Source organism: Montipora capricornis, chromosome 7, assembly GCF_036669925.1.
Source record: "Montipora capricornis isolate CH-2021 chromosome 7, ASM3666992v2, whole genome shotgun sequence".
NCBI lineage: Eukaryota > Metazoa > Cnidaria > Anthozoa > Scleractinia > Acroporidae > Montipora > Montipora capricornis.
Window position 1 is genome coordinate 37,135,865 of NC_090889.1, and position 16,512 is coordinate 37,152,376.

The following is a 16,512-nucleotide window of genomic DNA, read 5'->3' on the forward strand; positions in this document are numbered from 1 at the left end:
AAAAAAAAAAATTCTTTACTCTGTCATTCTATGGTACATGTACATTCATATTCCAAGGCCCAATGATGGAAGATGCCTTGCGGATCCAAAATTGTAGGAGTTGGCAGAGGGGGTAATGGGCACATAGCATAGGAAATGCAATTTTTTCCCATGGTAAAATCATTAAACACATTACATTGAACTACACAGTGTTGTTGTTTTGAAGGGAAATTTTTCCATAAATGTAATTGTTGTTCCGAAGTTACTGTATAATTATTGTGATCTACATTTCTGGTACATTACTGGCTTTTTTGGGATATAGCAATTGTAAATCAAAGCATTATGTTGGTAATTACGATTAATGACAGAATTTTAAAATCTTTCCAGTTGGACAAATTCTTGGGCAACTAAATAATTCACAGATTTGGTAAAATCACCAGCTAATTTGTTATAATGAAAAGACTGTATGTGGAGCTTTTAAGTGAAATTTGATAATCAATGAGGGATTACAGAGCAGAAGAGTGATGTAAGATCCTGATTTCAAACAAGAAAATGTTATAATCCACAACAAAGGTTATGAGTTGCATAAAACTGAAGTTGGAGATCAATAAAATATTTTACTTCCCTATAGTTCTTGCATTTAAAGTGTTATAAATTAATACATTTTTTCACAGTCTGTTATTATGTCAGGGTGTCTATACAGAGTAGAAAGCAAGCAAACAAAAAGTCCAGATGGTATTGCTAATTAACAGTGCTTTTTTGGAAGGTTGTTATATAAATTAACCTGGTGGAATATTTCATCACTATCATCATTTTTCACTCAAAAATGCATCAAGTGTGATGACAGCAACAAGAAGAAATTCTATACAATGTTTTTCAACATGTGTAATATGCAGGAAAGAAAACTTGACAGTCAAACATTGGAATAGATGTACCAGTACATCATTTCAATTGGTATCCTTTGACCTTGATAGAGAAGTAGTAAGTTTACTTCATACATTTACATGTAGCTACTACTATATCATGTGGTATGTACATTATACACTCACTTTTGTGTGTTTTCATCTCTATAATGCTATTGAGGTTACACAAAATGCCATATGATAGGAGGAGGAAGGCTTCCCTTTTGTCCCAGATGATAAACCGCTCATTTCAATATACTGCTTTCTTCCTGTGGCCAGTCGATTCGTCGTCGTCCAAGGATGTCCTCCTAGCTGGGCTCTTCACCTCACGGTTTACCAAAATTAACTCTAAACCTCCATCCAACTACCACTTTGTTCCCAAAAGTCTCGAGAGGCCCCATAGTCCGTGATGTGCATTCAAAACACAGCACATTTCGAAGTTTTCGTCGTCGTGGGTGTTTGGGTCTTCACGCACGAATCGTTCATGTTATCGTCACTTTTAGGACTGAGACGCCCATTTCCCTGCAGTCGAGTATTCTGTAGCATATTTCCTTTCCATTTTTGGCTCCACAAAAGGTATGTTTTGATCAGGTTTGGAATCAAAAAACCATTATGCTTCAAGGGACAGGACGCCATTTTGAATCAGTCCAAGTTGTTCGGCATATTCCCGCCTTTGTACCACCCCCCAAATATACGTACACCGTGACTTTTAACAAGTAAACTTGTCGGGGAGGGGGAGAAACATTTGTTTAATCCACGTTAATGCATAAATTAATGTCTAACAAAGTGAGTCAGTGATTTTTAATTGAATTTCGCCCCCAAACCCTAAACCCCATAGCATGACTTACGTCATACCATGAGGTGAAAATGAAACAAAGACTTGTCGAGTATCATAACCACCTCCATGCATTAACTCTGTTGAAAGTAACTATCTTTAGTCGCCATTATAAACATCACAGGGATCCCAGCTCAATATACTGATTTCGATTTCAGAAAATTGCAAACTAATGTATCGTTAATGGTGACGCCCTGAGGTTGTTTAACTCTTGTTCTGAACATTATAAAAAGCTTAAGGTCAAACAAATTTGCATGATAGCATAATGGTATTGTTTTAAATACCACACAGACACTTAAAATCCATTTACAGTCACAATTTCGTTGATGCTAAAGTAATCGTCTCGGCTTTACGCAACGATAGAAAATTTGGTTTGTATTTCCTAGGAAGATTGGTGTTCACCTTCTGTCAATTAAGGTTAGTTCTCATTAGTGTATTATGCTTTACAGGATGTAAGTTGTCTGTTGTTTCCTTTGCAAAGTAATCGAAGAGCATTAAAGCAGTTAACGTTACAGTTTTTGCACAAGCGAATGCATTAATTTCGTGATGGCGCAAGAAACCAAAACCAAAACCAATAGGAACGTTGAAATTCTCTGCGGAAGCGTAGTTCGATCCAAACTGATCCCTCGCAGCGTACGATGCATTTTCTGTCATATTTTGTTTCATGTACTGTCTTGTATTCGATTCTGAGACAAAAGGAAGTAAACTTGATCTGTGTTGTATTTTTGAAATTATAAACGCAAATTCTTGTCCAGCTTTAAATATAGTTAGACGTCGCCATAGTATCCAGTTTGCCACAATTGCAAGTTTGCCAAAACTTTCAGGCACTGCTCCTCAGTTTCTGCTGTAACATGGGCAGTTTAGAAGTCTGATATTGGCCGTTTTTATGCTAGAGACGCTTAATTCGTCGGGGACGAACTTGGGCAAACATTTTTTCTGCGTCTGTTAAATTTGCATAGTGTAAAGACGGCCACAAGACACATTATGCGTCTGGACGAAGAATCCATTTTAGCGCGTCATCGAAGACGCACTAAACTGGAAAGTTCATCCCGACGCATTATGCGCCTAGCGCCCGTCTTTATACTAGACGAATTTAACAGACGCAGAGAAAATGTTTGCCCAAGTTCGTCCAAGACGAATTATGCGTCTCATATAGTTCGTCCCGTCTTTACACTAGATGTATAACATGAGAGACGCATAATTCGTCTGGACGGATTATGCGTCTCTAGTATAAAAACGGTCATTGATATTAAAGGAAGTGCTTTCGCCAGATGAGTTAAACAATACGAGGAAACCTTGCTTGAAAGTATATATATTACTTTTTTGTAAATCAGTTAAATTTCTTTGAGAGTACGATGAATAGCAATGACGTATTTTAAGAAAAATATAACTGGAAGAATTCGAGCTTATAGGAAACAGATCGAGTTGCATTTAGATTTTACTCAGCGGAAATCTTTATCCCTTGGAGTAGTGCCGATTTTAAGTTGATAACCGTGATGGAAGTCCACAGCCCGGGTTTACGATTATTCAAAAATCAATTGCAAACTTTCTCTTCGTTATGTCTGACCTTAATTCTTCGACTGTTATTTTTATATACTTCTGCAAAGCATTTTCTCAAACTTTTTCCGTTTATTGCATTTGTTTTCGTTGTTATCGACTTCCTAACGTTAATTGTTCAACTTCCTGTGCATGAATCTCGATCGATTGTCATATTTGCTCTCTTGAGGCTAAATGCTTGGACGTTCAATCTCTAACCGTCATTCATGATCTCCACATATCTCTAAAATACATTAGAAACAAGCATTAAATAACAGAAACAGGGCCAATACTTGGCCCTGTTGATGGACCAGGAAGGTGGTTTGGTTTTAAAGGGAAAGAATGAAAGAAAACACTTATGGGTGTATATAGTTTATATAGAATATAAATAAAAACACACTGACAAACATAGACACAGAAGCTATTACGTAATATTTGCTAGTAAGGGTAATGGAGCTGAGAATCGTATCGACTGCATAACAAGGCACGTGCGAATTACGAAAAGAACAAAAGACGAAACCACAATGTCTTTTATTTGATTGGATAAACGAAATGACCAGTAACAACCGATGATAAGCTAACTTCTTGGACTTTGCATCATGATGAAATTGAAAAACTCTCGTTCCGTCCGCATTTGCTCTGTTCTAAGCTGGTCAAACTCGGGACTTTACAGTGTTTTACTGTCTTGCATTTTAGGCTTTCTCTTGACCAAATTAAAAAGGATTAGCACGCCAGAATGAACTCCAGAAATACCGTCCAAAAATAGAAGGACAAAATTGTCGGACATTCACGTAACAACTCGCGTCACTGACAATGAACCGACTTCCTGACGGTCCATGATATGATTGCAAGATCACGCAAAAAATTTCTTTACGCGTTGATGTCAGATACGCGCTTCACTTATGAGGAGAACGAGTAAGCAGGAATACGACGTTCCACTGATTGCTCCTGTACAAACACTAACCTGTGAATAAATCTGGGAATAAATATATGATTTGAGTGGGCGATGAAGTCGTACGTTGCGGTTTTACAATAGATGTAACACTTAAAGTGGGCTGTTTCCTTTTGAATTGACCTGTCTTGAAACTACCACAATTATATTGTTTAGCATTAAAGTATCCTTTAATTATTGGAGACAACAATTTTAACAATGTAGGAGAGAGTTCTGTCCTGGCACCCAAATGCTAATTTTCAGATTCTGTCAGTGGCTCAAAAACGCCTCTTTCTAATCACCTCAAAATAATCAAATTCCTCAATTAAGTCAAGAATTTCCATTTCTCTTTTGTTTACTTAGTGTTAGTCTGTACCGCAAGAATGACTATGGAGCCTGCAGGATTTCGACTATTTCTTCTACTGTGCTGCTATGAAGTGTAAGTACCTTAATTTTTCAGGCGTCCATAAGAGACAATTGCTTAAATTGTCAAGAAAAATGCGAGGATTATTTCCCTCAAGAAAGGCTATGATTAGCGCAGTAATGGACGCAATTTTAGCAACTGCGTCACGGTAGAGAAGCCTGAAAATTTCAGGACTTCAACGGGGCTTCTACCCGTAACCTCGCAATACCGGTGCGACGCTTTAACCAACTGAGCTATGAACCCACTGACGTTGGGGGTTGGTCATTTTCAGGTTCTAATTTTCCCGTGTGGAATGAATCAATGGAGGAAATGATATATGAAATATGAAACATATACTGAACTGCGGATATGAAATCAAGTAAGGATCATAGCCTTACTTGGTTTCATATCTGCAGTTCAGTAACTGATTCATTTCATATATGATTTCGTTCATTGATCATTTCTCTATTTCGTTTAGTTAATGGGTCCACTCAATAGCTCGAAAAACGGCCCATTGAAGGGAAAATAATGGAAAGTTATGCTTACACGAGAAGGCAACACTTGGTGTTACATGCACACATACCGTGCCCTACACGTTTCTCTTTAATCAGGGGCACCCAACGAGAATATAGTTCAAAACTACTTAAACATAGCATTGTTAAACATATTTTAGCTAGTATTTAGACGGTAGATATAGGCATATTTTTATCCCCTAAAAATTTTTCATCTGTTCGGATTTCCTAGCTGAAAAACTAGTGATCCGCAAATTATAGGGATCAAAACCTACCTTTTCGAAAATTTCAGCCAGAAAAAAGGCTCCCGAAAATTCTAGGTGACCTTTTTGGGGTAAAAAGTCCTTTAAAAATGGGCAATTATACCATTTTTCAGATGTTCGAAAATCCTAGGAGAGGCAGGCAAGCAAGACATTTTACAACAAATGTTCCGAAAATTCTAGATCTCTGATCGTCTTCCGAACAGATATTTTCCGAAAATTGACGTTGGGTGCCCCTGCTTTAATTTCAACGTAACTACAATTGACCTCTGTTCTAGCGGGCAGCATTCTAAAGTACGACCGCTAAACTTATTTGCCAATTTGTTGACTCACTATTTTATAATGGAGGTTAAAATTATTGGGAAATTTTGCGGCGTGCAGATCAATGTTGAACTTTCTGCGAGGTACGTCCTAAAATGGCCATGTAACTGTTTGCTTTTAACAAATTAAACCCCTGCTAAGTTATCGATACTGAAATAGGTTGTTTTCGTTCTATTTACACAAACAATCTTTTTCCCATGTTTTCGTAACGTTTACGTTTTTTGTCGACTGTCCCAAATAATGCCGACTAAAGTAAACGAAAGCTGATATTGCACTTTTTAAGCAAGTCAGTCGTCGAGTGATGCTCATTTAGTTCCTAATCGTGTTAATGGCCTTCTTCACCACTTCGGCACCAAAATGTCTTTTATGGCATATTACAATTATGTCATTGATTATACTGAAAATTGTGGCAAATAAACGGAGACTGAAAATGAAACTAAAATGTGTGAAGGTTTTACATAAAGGGTCCTTAGATGTCTCGTGCATTCACTCTCAGACAGGAGTGTTTTACTGGAAAATACACCACCCATAAAATTTTTAGGAAACAACATTTCCATATCTTCACTAGTGAGGATATTGATGACAGCATTTCCCGCCTTTTCGTAGTTCGTTGTACCGAATGGCGATTGATAGATTCGTGAAGTTCTCTAAAGCTGACGTAAAATCCTTTTTCTCAGAAACAAGAAAATTCTAACACGAAGAATAAAACTTCATACGGCTTAAAATTCTTCAAGGAGTTCCTTGCAAGTGAAAAAGAAATGAAAAAATTGAGGAAATTCCTGCACCGAGCTGCAAGAATTTGCGATAAAGTTTGAGCTCGGTGTTTGATAGAAAAATGGTGAGTAAAACACACCTGTCTGTATAATAAAAAGAAAATTATACATTGGCTAGAAGATATGAATTTCATTTATTCTTTTGAAAAACAATAATTTACTCACTCGCTGCACTTGTTTATAAAATATTGTTTTCACCACTCGAAATAAAATCATAACTTCGCACCGCTGTGTAATATCCTCTACATCCCTTTAATGTTCAATCTGCCTTGCTCTGTTTTGTATTTGATACCAAGGAAGAAGATTAAGAGGCAAATGCCAACGCATTCAGATATTCATCGTTATCACCATCATCGTCATCGCCAACGTCATCATTATCGTCATCGTTATCGTGAACGTCATCATCTTCAACATCGTCGACAACATCATCACCATTATCATCATCATCATCCTCATTATCATCATCATCGTCATCATCTTCAACATCATCACCATCATCATTATCATCATCATCATCATCGTCAACGTCAACGTCAACGTCATCGTCATCGCCATCGTCATCATCATCATCATCGTCATCGTCATCAATATCGTCATCATCATTATCACCATTACTCTGGTACACTGTTAATTTGATTCCTATTGCGTCAACAGAATTTATTGTGATAGAGAAGTGATAACCATGTTTTTCAAAGACTACGACAGTACAACGTACCCAAACTTCGGTAGGTATAGGTACTTACATGTAGCTAACAATCGATTGGGACTGATGAATTATCATAAAGTCGAGCAAATTCTACGAGACAAGCTCCCGGAAACAAGGCAGTGAATAATGGTCATTTTCTTTTACCCTTTAGAAGAAGGTACACCTACGAAAATCCGAAGCAGCATCTATATTGAATCGTTTGGAAACTTTGAGGAAGCTAACATGGTACGCTAAAATACATTTTACGATCTTTGTTTTGAGGAGTCGCTTGTGGCCTGGCTTTTCATTGTTATCAAAACCAGGCTTTTACATAACAGTCTAAAATTAGAACGTAAGTACAACATGTTTTGTCCAAAGACATTAACTGTCACTTGATCCAACTAGACATGTTCAAGTTCACTCGCTAGAGTGTCTATTTCCAACAGCATCGATCTTATTTTTGTCCATATTTGGGCATAAAATTGGTTTCCTAAAATCCCCAGCTTTGTTCCAAGGAAAAGAGTTGCAAGTTACACGCTTTAAGGTCACGTGCTTCTGCTTAAGACTAATAACAGTTTAATAGGAGGTATTTTTTTTCTTAAAGTGGTGACTCCGGGATGCTGGGATAAAACTCCCAGCGCTTGTTGAACCAACAACCTTTCGATCACTTGTTCGGTCCTTTACCTGAGCAAACAATAATCAGCTCTTTGGGGAAAAAAACGATTATTATTATTATTATTATTATTATTATTGTTATCACCATCATCATTGTCATTGTTATGATGATGACGATGATGATGATTATTATGGTTATTATTACTAAGCCTTCTCCAAAGATCCCCCTATTTATGCACCTCTTAGTAATTATAGCGATGACAAGCGAGATCCGTTATTGTTTTACTTCAGGAATACAAGGTACACGCTTACTTCCGCCAATATTGGACAGATTTACGCTTGGCTGGCAAGTCAAACCGAACACAAATCCTAAGAGGAAGAGATATCAGTAAGATATGGAAACCAGATCCATACTGCTACAATGCACGTGAATCGAATCTGATGATCCCAGTTGAAGAGCTGCACAGCTCCGTAAAAATCAGGCCCAGTGGTGACATGGTGCTGAGCATTGGGTAAGAAAAAATTATCACAACTTGGTAAGCTCGAAATGGGAATGTGAGACTATGGGCTGAATCACAAACGCTTTATCAATTCATCTACACGTCTAAAGACCAACTCCAATACTACGTTTAATTTACCCTCCTTTCTTCTGCTTCTTCAGTTCGTCTCTCATCTCTCTTCTCTTCCCTTTTCAGTCTCACCTGCGTCCTCAACCATTTGACTCACATGATCTGAAAGTTCATTCTCCTAACTACTTCCATACCTTTCTTCCTTGGCTGGTCATGAGAATTTGCTGTTATATTAGGATCCTTCCCTTGCACTGATAATAATCTTCATTCTCAATACTTGTCTACCTGACAGTGTATTGAAAGTGAGAGGTGAATTTACATATTGATCAATCCTGAAAGTCAAAGGGCTAAGAATTCACCTGTTCACCTCTATCACTTCCTGACATGGTGACTCGGGCATACTCGGAAAAAAATCCGAGTGCTCCTTTGCAGCAGTCGAACCTATGACCTTCCGATTACGAGTTCGGCAGGTCTACCACTTAGCGAATGGGGATGATCGGAAAAATCCGAGTGCTCCCGAACAAGAGGCCAACTTACGACCTTTCAATTTCGATTCAAACGAGGAAAAGCCCAAAGAAGGATTTAAGAGAACGAGTAGAAAAGGCTATGTTCACTGCAAGATACATCCACGTATAGGAGGTGATGAGAACGAGCCGCGATCAATTTGCAGAAATTTTAAACGCTATCGAACCAGACATCCCCAAAGAGAGTGATCATGATAAACGGGACTTTTTAAAAAGTGTCCCTCGGACTTGGCCTTGCTTCATACTCGCCGATAAAGGGTTCTGGCTGTTGATCAACGACATCAACAACCACGATGTGTCCGTCATCTTTGTTGCAAATGATGCTAGAAGCCTACTGTAGGCTTGAAAATAAGGCTGATAGCGATTCGTGATTGGCTAGCAGCGCGGACGAGACTCGATTCAGGAGACAACTTTGTTGGAAGAGCGGCAAAACACTGTAACATTGTTACGTCAAGCAGAATTTTTCAGTGATTGTTGGATTTGCTGTTTGATCAAAAGAGATTCCATCGAACACTTGATCGAACAAAACATGTTGGACGAACATCTTTCAACATGGGCGGCCAAACAGTCGAACAATGTCGAAGCGAACAAAGTTACGTTGGAGCGTTGAATCCAACTTCGTTCGATAGTTTAGCCAGTGCTTTAAACTCCCTGCTGTCAGCTCGAGAACGGCGAAGGAACGCGCCAACATGTCAAACGCACGTGCGGGGCGTAAGCAATGACGAAGTTGACAGCAACGAAAATGTCACAAATTTGCATGTTTTTGCCGTCGTCTGCCAATCTCGACCCCAGAGCTCTTCTCTTGACTGAGGGAGAGAAGAGCACTGGGGAACCCTCAAACAAAGTGTCTTCTCATTGGTTTTCGCGAAGAACAGTCAAAAGCGTCTCTAATTGGTGCATTCGTTTTAGCTCGAGGAGTGAGCAGGCGCAGTGAGGTTCAAATAGCCAATTTTTGGCTATAAGAACGTTACAGCGCATGTTCTTCTAAATAGAGTTTCCCAGAGCGTTGGGTCGACCCGAGGCTCTGGTGACGAGAATGCTCGTCTGCAAAACAACAACGTGAAATAGCCAAATTTGAGGCTTTATGAAAAAAGTCAGCACTTGAGGATAAATTTCATTTTATCCCCTAAGTTAACCGCCGTTCCGACCATGCAGTGTCCTTTTTAGAAAATACGACACCCTTTTCATAATAAATAGTCACGAAGTGATTACATGAACGTGAATTTATATTTTGACATGACGTTCTCGTTGCGGTCGCTGTTGTCGTTGCTTAAGCTCCCTATTTTTTCATGGCGTTCTCGAAGTAGTGGTCATCGTCGTCGTTGTCCTTGCGTACTCTAAGCTCCGTAATAATTGTAACGTGTCACGTTTCCTCTATTGTCCTGATACAAATAGCTTGTGTTTTGTAACAACAGAGCAATTGTAACACGGGACAATTTTCCAAGATGGCGGCACCCGGGAAATGTGAAAACGAATGTGAACAAGCAATTAGCCAGTATCAAAAATGCCATAACACTTTTTGTTTGCCCCTCTAAAATTTTGCATAAGCATTGCTTTTATTTTATCTTGGGACTTACAATGGTCCCAAGAAAAACTGGAAACAACGCTTATGCAAAATTGTGGAGGGACAAACAAAGAGAGTAGAGGTTTTGCACGGCAGCCATGTTGCATGGCAGGAACAATGAAAATGTTTTGCATTAGAAAGAACATTTTTTCCCATAGGAAAAAGAATCTATTGTCCCAATATATGGCTGCCGTGCAAAACCTCTATTACGATATTTTTGATACTGGCTAATTCTGTAATTCATTTCCTTTGGATACAAACAATCTCAAACAATTGTAACTGTAACTATATTATTTTCTGTGGTGTAAAGTTATCTTTGTTAAAGTAAAGGATTCCTTTAAGACTTATAGCCAAAAGGTCACAAGCATCTGGCCAAATCCGCCCTATTTTCACTGATTTCTTCATCAAAATTGCATGGTTTCCCAAATTGTCTTAGTAAGTACGAGGATCAGTTCCTCGTATTATTATTATAATTGCTATACATTCACTTCATCTTTGATTTCATTTCAGAGCTGTCATACTCGCTTCTTGCGTTATGAATCTAGAAGATTACCCATTAGACTCACAGACGTGTCATCTCGAATTTGGAAGCTGTAAGTAGTAGGTAGTTTAATTTAATGAAGAGGATCATTTCAATAATTAAAGAAGACTCCTGCGTGCTCGAAAAACGAATTTAAAAACCTGACAAATTGTGACTTTAGCTGACATTGTCACCTTCCCGCGCTCAATAGGAGGTCACGAACCAACTTTGGAGCTTACAATTCACACACCCCTTCTAAGAAGTCCACAACCTAGATGTGTTGATCTGCGATGGAATGCTGCCCATCATTTTACTGTATTATATATTCTCAGGAAGCTTACTGCTATTTTAAATTTAGCACGAGAACGGCTAAAGTCTTTTTTAATTTTTGCGTTAGCAATCCCTCGCGCGTCTACTTGATTGCAGACCAATCAGAGGCGTTGTGGTCATCAGACCTAATCTGATTGGTCATCATTTCGCGGGACCTGTCTTAAAAATTGAAATGATACCCTAAATTGATGGACCAAGGCCGAATGAGAGAGATCGGCTCCTCTGAGTATAATGGACTTCTGATAGGTCTTTCTTTTTTGATTACGTATTGTCAAATATCAAAATTAGCAATTTAATTGACGCGGAAAATAATGACTCCTCTATGGCATGGGTCGAGTTAGGTCCAGGAGACTCGCAGTAGATCCCCTCTCTCTCTCTCTCTTTCTCTCTGCGTGACTGACTAAAATATCAGTCATTCAGTAGGAGATAGTGAATTTTAAGGCATGGCGTGGGTTTCTATGGCATGTTATTATAGAAATAGTATATCCAAATATAATCTTTGTCCAATTACGTCTCACGGTTTGATCACGAATTCTTCGACATAACCTATTCAATGATGAAATGGTATATGAAATGAATCATATATGAACTGTGGATGTGAAATCAAGTGAAGCTATGATCTTCGCAGTTAGGAACGCAATTTTTACAATTGCTTAGAGAAGCCTGAAAAATTCAGGACTACAACAGGGTTTGAACCCGGGGTTTGAACCCGGAATCGCGAGGTCACGGGTTCAAACCTCGTTGAAGTCCTGAATTTCTCAGGCTTCTCTAAGCAATTGTAAAAATTGCGTTCCTAACTGCGAAGATCATAGCTTCACTTGATAACCTATTCAATGACATATTAAACGTGTTCTTGATAAACTTTTATAACTAAAGATTGCAATGCCATGCAACGATCTATGCATTAAATTGGATGAACACAAACAATGATAAGCATAAACAAACCACTGTTACGACAGATCAAACAACATTCAAAAAGGCCTACAGGCCAACAGCACCGAGTTGGCGGACCGTAGTTCCATTTTGAAGAGAATGCCTCCACGACTCAAAATTGTTTGCGTTTGAAAACTTTCCAATCTGGACAGCGAAAGTCAGAAAGTTGCGGATTCCCATGTCGCATTCGCCGGATACGTCTGGAAGGAAGGCGAGTCCGCAAAGAAAAAGATGCGGATTAATTAAGAAATCTTCGGATATGTGTGGCAGGGCCTTAAACTCTTGTTCTTAGACCATCTTAGCTAATAATAGAAGAAAAAAAGCGGCCACGGTGATAAACAAAGTAAAACAACGGATTTTATAAACACTTGACGTTTGGTATGCTAGGCTGATACTGATAGTGAATGTTGTTGTTCATCCAGATTCAGTTCAAGTGAGGAATTTTTCACGTGACAAACTTCATTGATAAAGACTGATGGTTTCAGTCGAAATGTTTGTTAATAATTAAGACAAAAATTCCGGAAAAGATTTAAAAATTCCTCAATAGGCTGATACTGTTGCAATGTTTGAAAACTACTTATATATTCTTATAGTAAGGTGTCTATACATAGTTGCCCAGCCGGCCGCATACCAAACGTCAAGTGTATAAAAAATGCATTGGTTTACCACGTTTATCACCGCTGTACCATTTTGCTAAAAGACTGAGGCTCTGGGACTCGGTTAGGTGGCGAATGTCCCGACCCGAGAACATTACTGGCGCTGAGGTGTCGAAGAATGGGTTTCCCACAATTGTTGTGAGATACGACGAAGGAAATTGTAAGCTGGTAAATGAGAAAGGAGATAACTTGTATCGAGTGAGGATTTCTGTATCTCTATCACGATAGACGCCTATACTGCTGATCAAATTATGTACGAATGGATTCCGGAAGAAGTTGGAGTTGGAAGCAAGGAAATGGCTCAGTTTGAATACAAAGGATTCAAGTTATCATCTGATGTAAGCGTTTATGCCGTTGGTAGGTATTTTCGCGGTAACTTGTTTTTCTGTTTATTGTCCGTTTGTCTGTCTGGGTTCAAAATCATCCTAGGCTTATTTATTCGTTTGAGCATTTCCGTGATTATCTTCGAGCTGTAGAAACAAAAGAAATGACGGTTGGAATTCTTATCTTTGTTACATGGGTTTAAGACTTAAAAAGATAAGAATAACGGCACACGTTATGGAGTATTTTTACTGACGTCACGTCAGCCATTGAAATAAAGAAGCAGCGGCCATGTTGGAGGAATGAAATATGCTTCTAGGAATAGGCCACTTCGGAAAATACCATAATACTCTTTGTTTGTCCCTAAAAATTTGGAATAAAATGGAAACAATGCTTATGCAAATTTTTTTTGGGGAGAAAGGGGGGGGGGGGGGGGGAAACAAAGACTGTTATGGTATTTTCCGATGTGGCCTATTGAACTCTATTTTACTGAAAAGTTTTCCTTTTCTTGTAGTATGCAAATATGGCTTTTGGTCACATGAGCTAACACATTGTATTAAAAACAACAGAAATTCATGTTCCATTATGTCGCTTAGGTCTGGATCCGAAGTCACGTTCATCCTTGTGGCGCGTCCAAAAAAAGAAAGAAAAAAAGGGGGGGGGGGGGGGTTTATTTAGCCTATCAAGGGAACATAAATGCTGACATACGTTTTTTTCATTTCCGTTGCTAGGGAATTACTCAACAATAACTGTCACCTTCTCGTTTCAAAGACGCCTTGGTTACTTTCTCATTCAGATCTACTTACCGGATATGTTTCTTGTGATGCTAAGCTGGATCGCCTTCTGGATGGAAAAAGATGACATCGGCAACAGAATGGCTCTGGGTATCACCACAATTCTGACCATCATGTTCCTCCTTGGATCTGTGAATAGTAACTTGCCTCAAGTCAGCTATGCAAAGACATTGGATTGGTACCTGCTTGTATCCTTCAGTTTCGTGTTCCTGTCTTTGATTGAATCCACGACCGTGTATATACTCATAAAGAAAGCGACCAAAAAGGATGGAAATATAAGCCGCAAGGTAACGCAGTTTTTGTGAAGTACGGTCAGGAACGAATGAAGAGGCGCCTCCATGTACTCTGTATCCTTAAGTCCACCTTTGCGCGTATCTTTCTATTTTTAGAACTAACCCTTCAGCAGGAGATTCACATTTACATCAATTTGCATCAACTTGCACAATTTGCATATATTGGTCTTGCTATTTTTGTCTCCGTTTGACAATAAGTTTATTGTTATTATCCATTCTAAACAGAGCGTGGAGAGCCGAAGAACTAGGGTCGTTCTAAAAATAGAAAGATAGGTGCCAAGTTTGACTCATAGGGCTTGTATGGGAGAGGCAAGCTCCTTATCATGGGCTTTTGATAAGGTGTACTTGTTGATGCTTCAATTCATGTTTACCTCGTCGTTGACGAAGTCATTTAGTGAGGTTTATCATTATTGTCATCGTCATCACCAACATCGTCTTCGTCATCATCATTATCATCGTGATCATCATCATTGTCGTCGTCATCATTATGACCATTGTCGTCCCCAGGAGCAGTTTACTTGATTACTGACAGTCGTTGTCATCATTATCATCGTGATTACCATCTCTCTCGTCGTCATCATCATCGCCATTATTCATATTATTACCAACTTTACCCGATTATTCACGATGACTTCTTCGTGATAATTTACATTATCGTAAAGCGTCATCATTGTCATCGTCGTCAACATGGCTATCACAGTTATCATGACAAGGTCGTTGTCATCAATATCATCATCGTCATCATTATCTTAATTGTCACCATGTCGTTGTTGATTGCTCATTCTATTCTTCCAATCTTTTAGATCCCCAAATCCAAATCACTGTCTGGCTCCGAGACTAATGATAGAAGTAGCAAGAAGCCCAATGGCCATGCTTATATGGGGAATGGAGAAGACCTTGAAATGGGTCTTAAGGACATCAAAGTTGACAAGATATCGTTGGATAGTTGCGAAATACAAGAGAACACGAAAAACAAAAGAATGAAAAAGATGGCAAACCTGATTGACAGCATTTCGCGTGTATTGTTTCCTTTGACCTTTGCCTGTTACAATATTTTTTACTGGACACATTACTAAACAGACAAGGGTTGTGTTGCGTTAAATGGACGATAGCACAAAACGCAAGATTAGTTGGTCGAAATTTGCTTTTGTTTGAAAGCGGTAGATCGGCCATGAAAATATATCTTCATATACCAAAAGTACTCTTTTTTTGCCTGTGCACAATAAAGGAATGGAATTCTTTACCCAATGACGTATTGATCTGAGAAATCAAGCCTTGAAGTCTGTAAGAATTCCCTGAATAATATATATGGATAAATTATCTTGACTGAATCTGTTTATTATTATTCCTTTGATCTCATTCTTCACACCCTTAGTCGTATCTGAGTTAAAGAACCTCCACAACCAGAAGAAGAAGAACGATACCCAAAGTTTACTTTTAAAATTTTGCTGTCATCCTGCATTACTCTGCATCATTAGCAGAAATTCATGACATTTTGTTCACGTGATGATTTGTGTCTGCTTTTACCCTTGAAACCAAAGGAGCATGCTCACTGGAGTCAAATTGCGAAATCAACATGGAGCAACTGTACCAGCTTCACGTCTCAATCTTCCTTGGATTCTTGATCCGTTTTCCTTACTTAATTTAAACCATCGACCAGGAATCCAAAAATTAAGAAGGTCAATGTAGTCAAACTCATTTCCTCTCTCGTCTTTCATTCTAACAAGCTCATGCCATTTCATCAGAATTAGATATGGGATGTATATTGACAGAGCTATTTCAGATTCTAGACTGCGCTGCTGATTTATATAAGTCGGAGGGGATCCAGTGACTTTTAGCTTACAGCCTAGGGCTTCCTTTTCGAAATTGAGAGAAATATCAGACATTTTTAGCGGTATTCCTCTGGGCTCAGGATGTGAAAAACAGGAAGAACAGTCGAGTATATTTGACATTCGTAATTTGGCGCGATTTTTCGCATCTAGGAGTCTGCAGATATTTGAAACAGCAGTAGAAAGCGTAAGAATGCTAGGTTGCTAAGCTAACATAAATATGGCAGCCTTTTTGTGCGAAGAAAGCTATGGAAAATGGTTGTTCTTCCCGTTTTTTTTTTTTTTTTTTTTTTTCACATCCTGCCTGACATTCGTGCGACCAGATGAAGGCTACATCCATTCGTGAAAAAGCTTCCTTTTCGATTCTGTTTTATCGTGAAATGTTTTATTTAACGTATTTTTTGAAGAAAAGTCATTAGGGGTCGGC

At 38.7% G+C, this 16,512-nt stretch overlaps 1 protein-coding gene across 3 annotated transcripts; it reads left to right on the top strand.

The window, feature by feature from the left end:
- Window positions 1–1,970: 1,970 nt before the first annotated feature.
- LOC138057090 (gamma-aminobutyric acid receptor subunit alpha-1-like) lies at window positions 1,971–15,576 on the top strand. 3 transcript variants are annotated; one of them, XM_068903112.1, is made up of 9 exons: window positions 1,971–2,133; window positions 4,547–4,622; window positions 7,107–7,177; window positions 7,310–7,383; window positions 8,044–8,264; window positions 10,920–11,002; window positions 13,077–13,205; window positions 13,901–14,250; window positions 15,060–15,576. In XM_068903112.1, the coding sequence occupies exons 2-9, from the start codon at window positions 4,567–4,569 to the stop codon at window positions 15,330–15,332; spliced, it is 1,257 nt and encodes a 418-aa protein (XP_068759213.1). In that variant the 5' UTR covers window positions 1,971–2,133; window positions 4,547–4,566; the 3' UTR covers window positions 15,333–15,576. The 3 variants fall into 3 exon arrangements, with proteins under 3 accessions (XP_068759213.1, XP_068759212.1, XP_068759211.1); XM_068903111.1 differs by lacking the exon at window positions 1,971–2,133 and adding an exon at window positions 4,022–4,167 and having other exon boundaries at window positions 7,313–7,383; XM_068903110.1 differs by lacking the exon at window positions 1,971–2,133 and adding an exon at window positions 4,024–4,167.
- The last annotated feature ends 936 nt before the right edge of the window (window positions 15,577–16,512 follow it).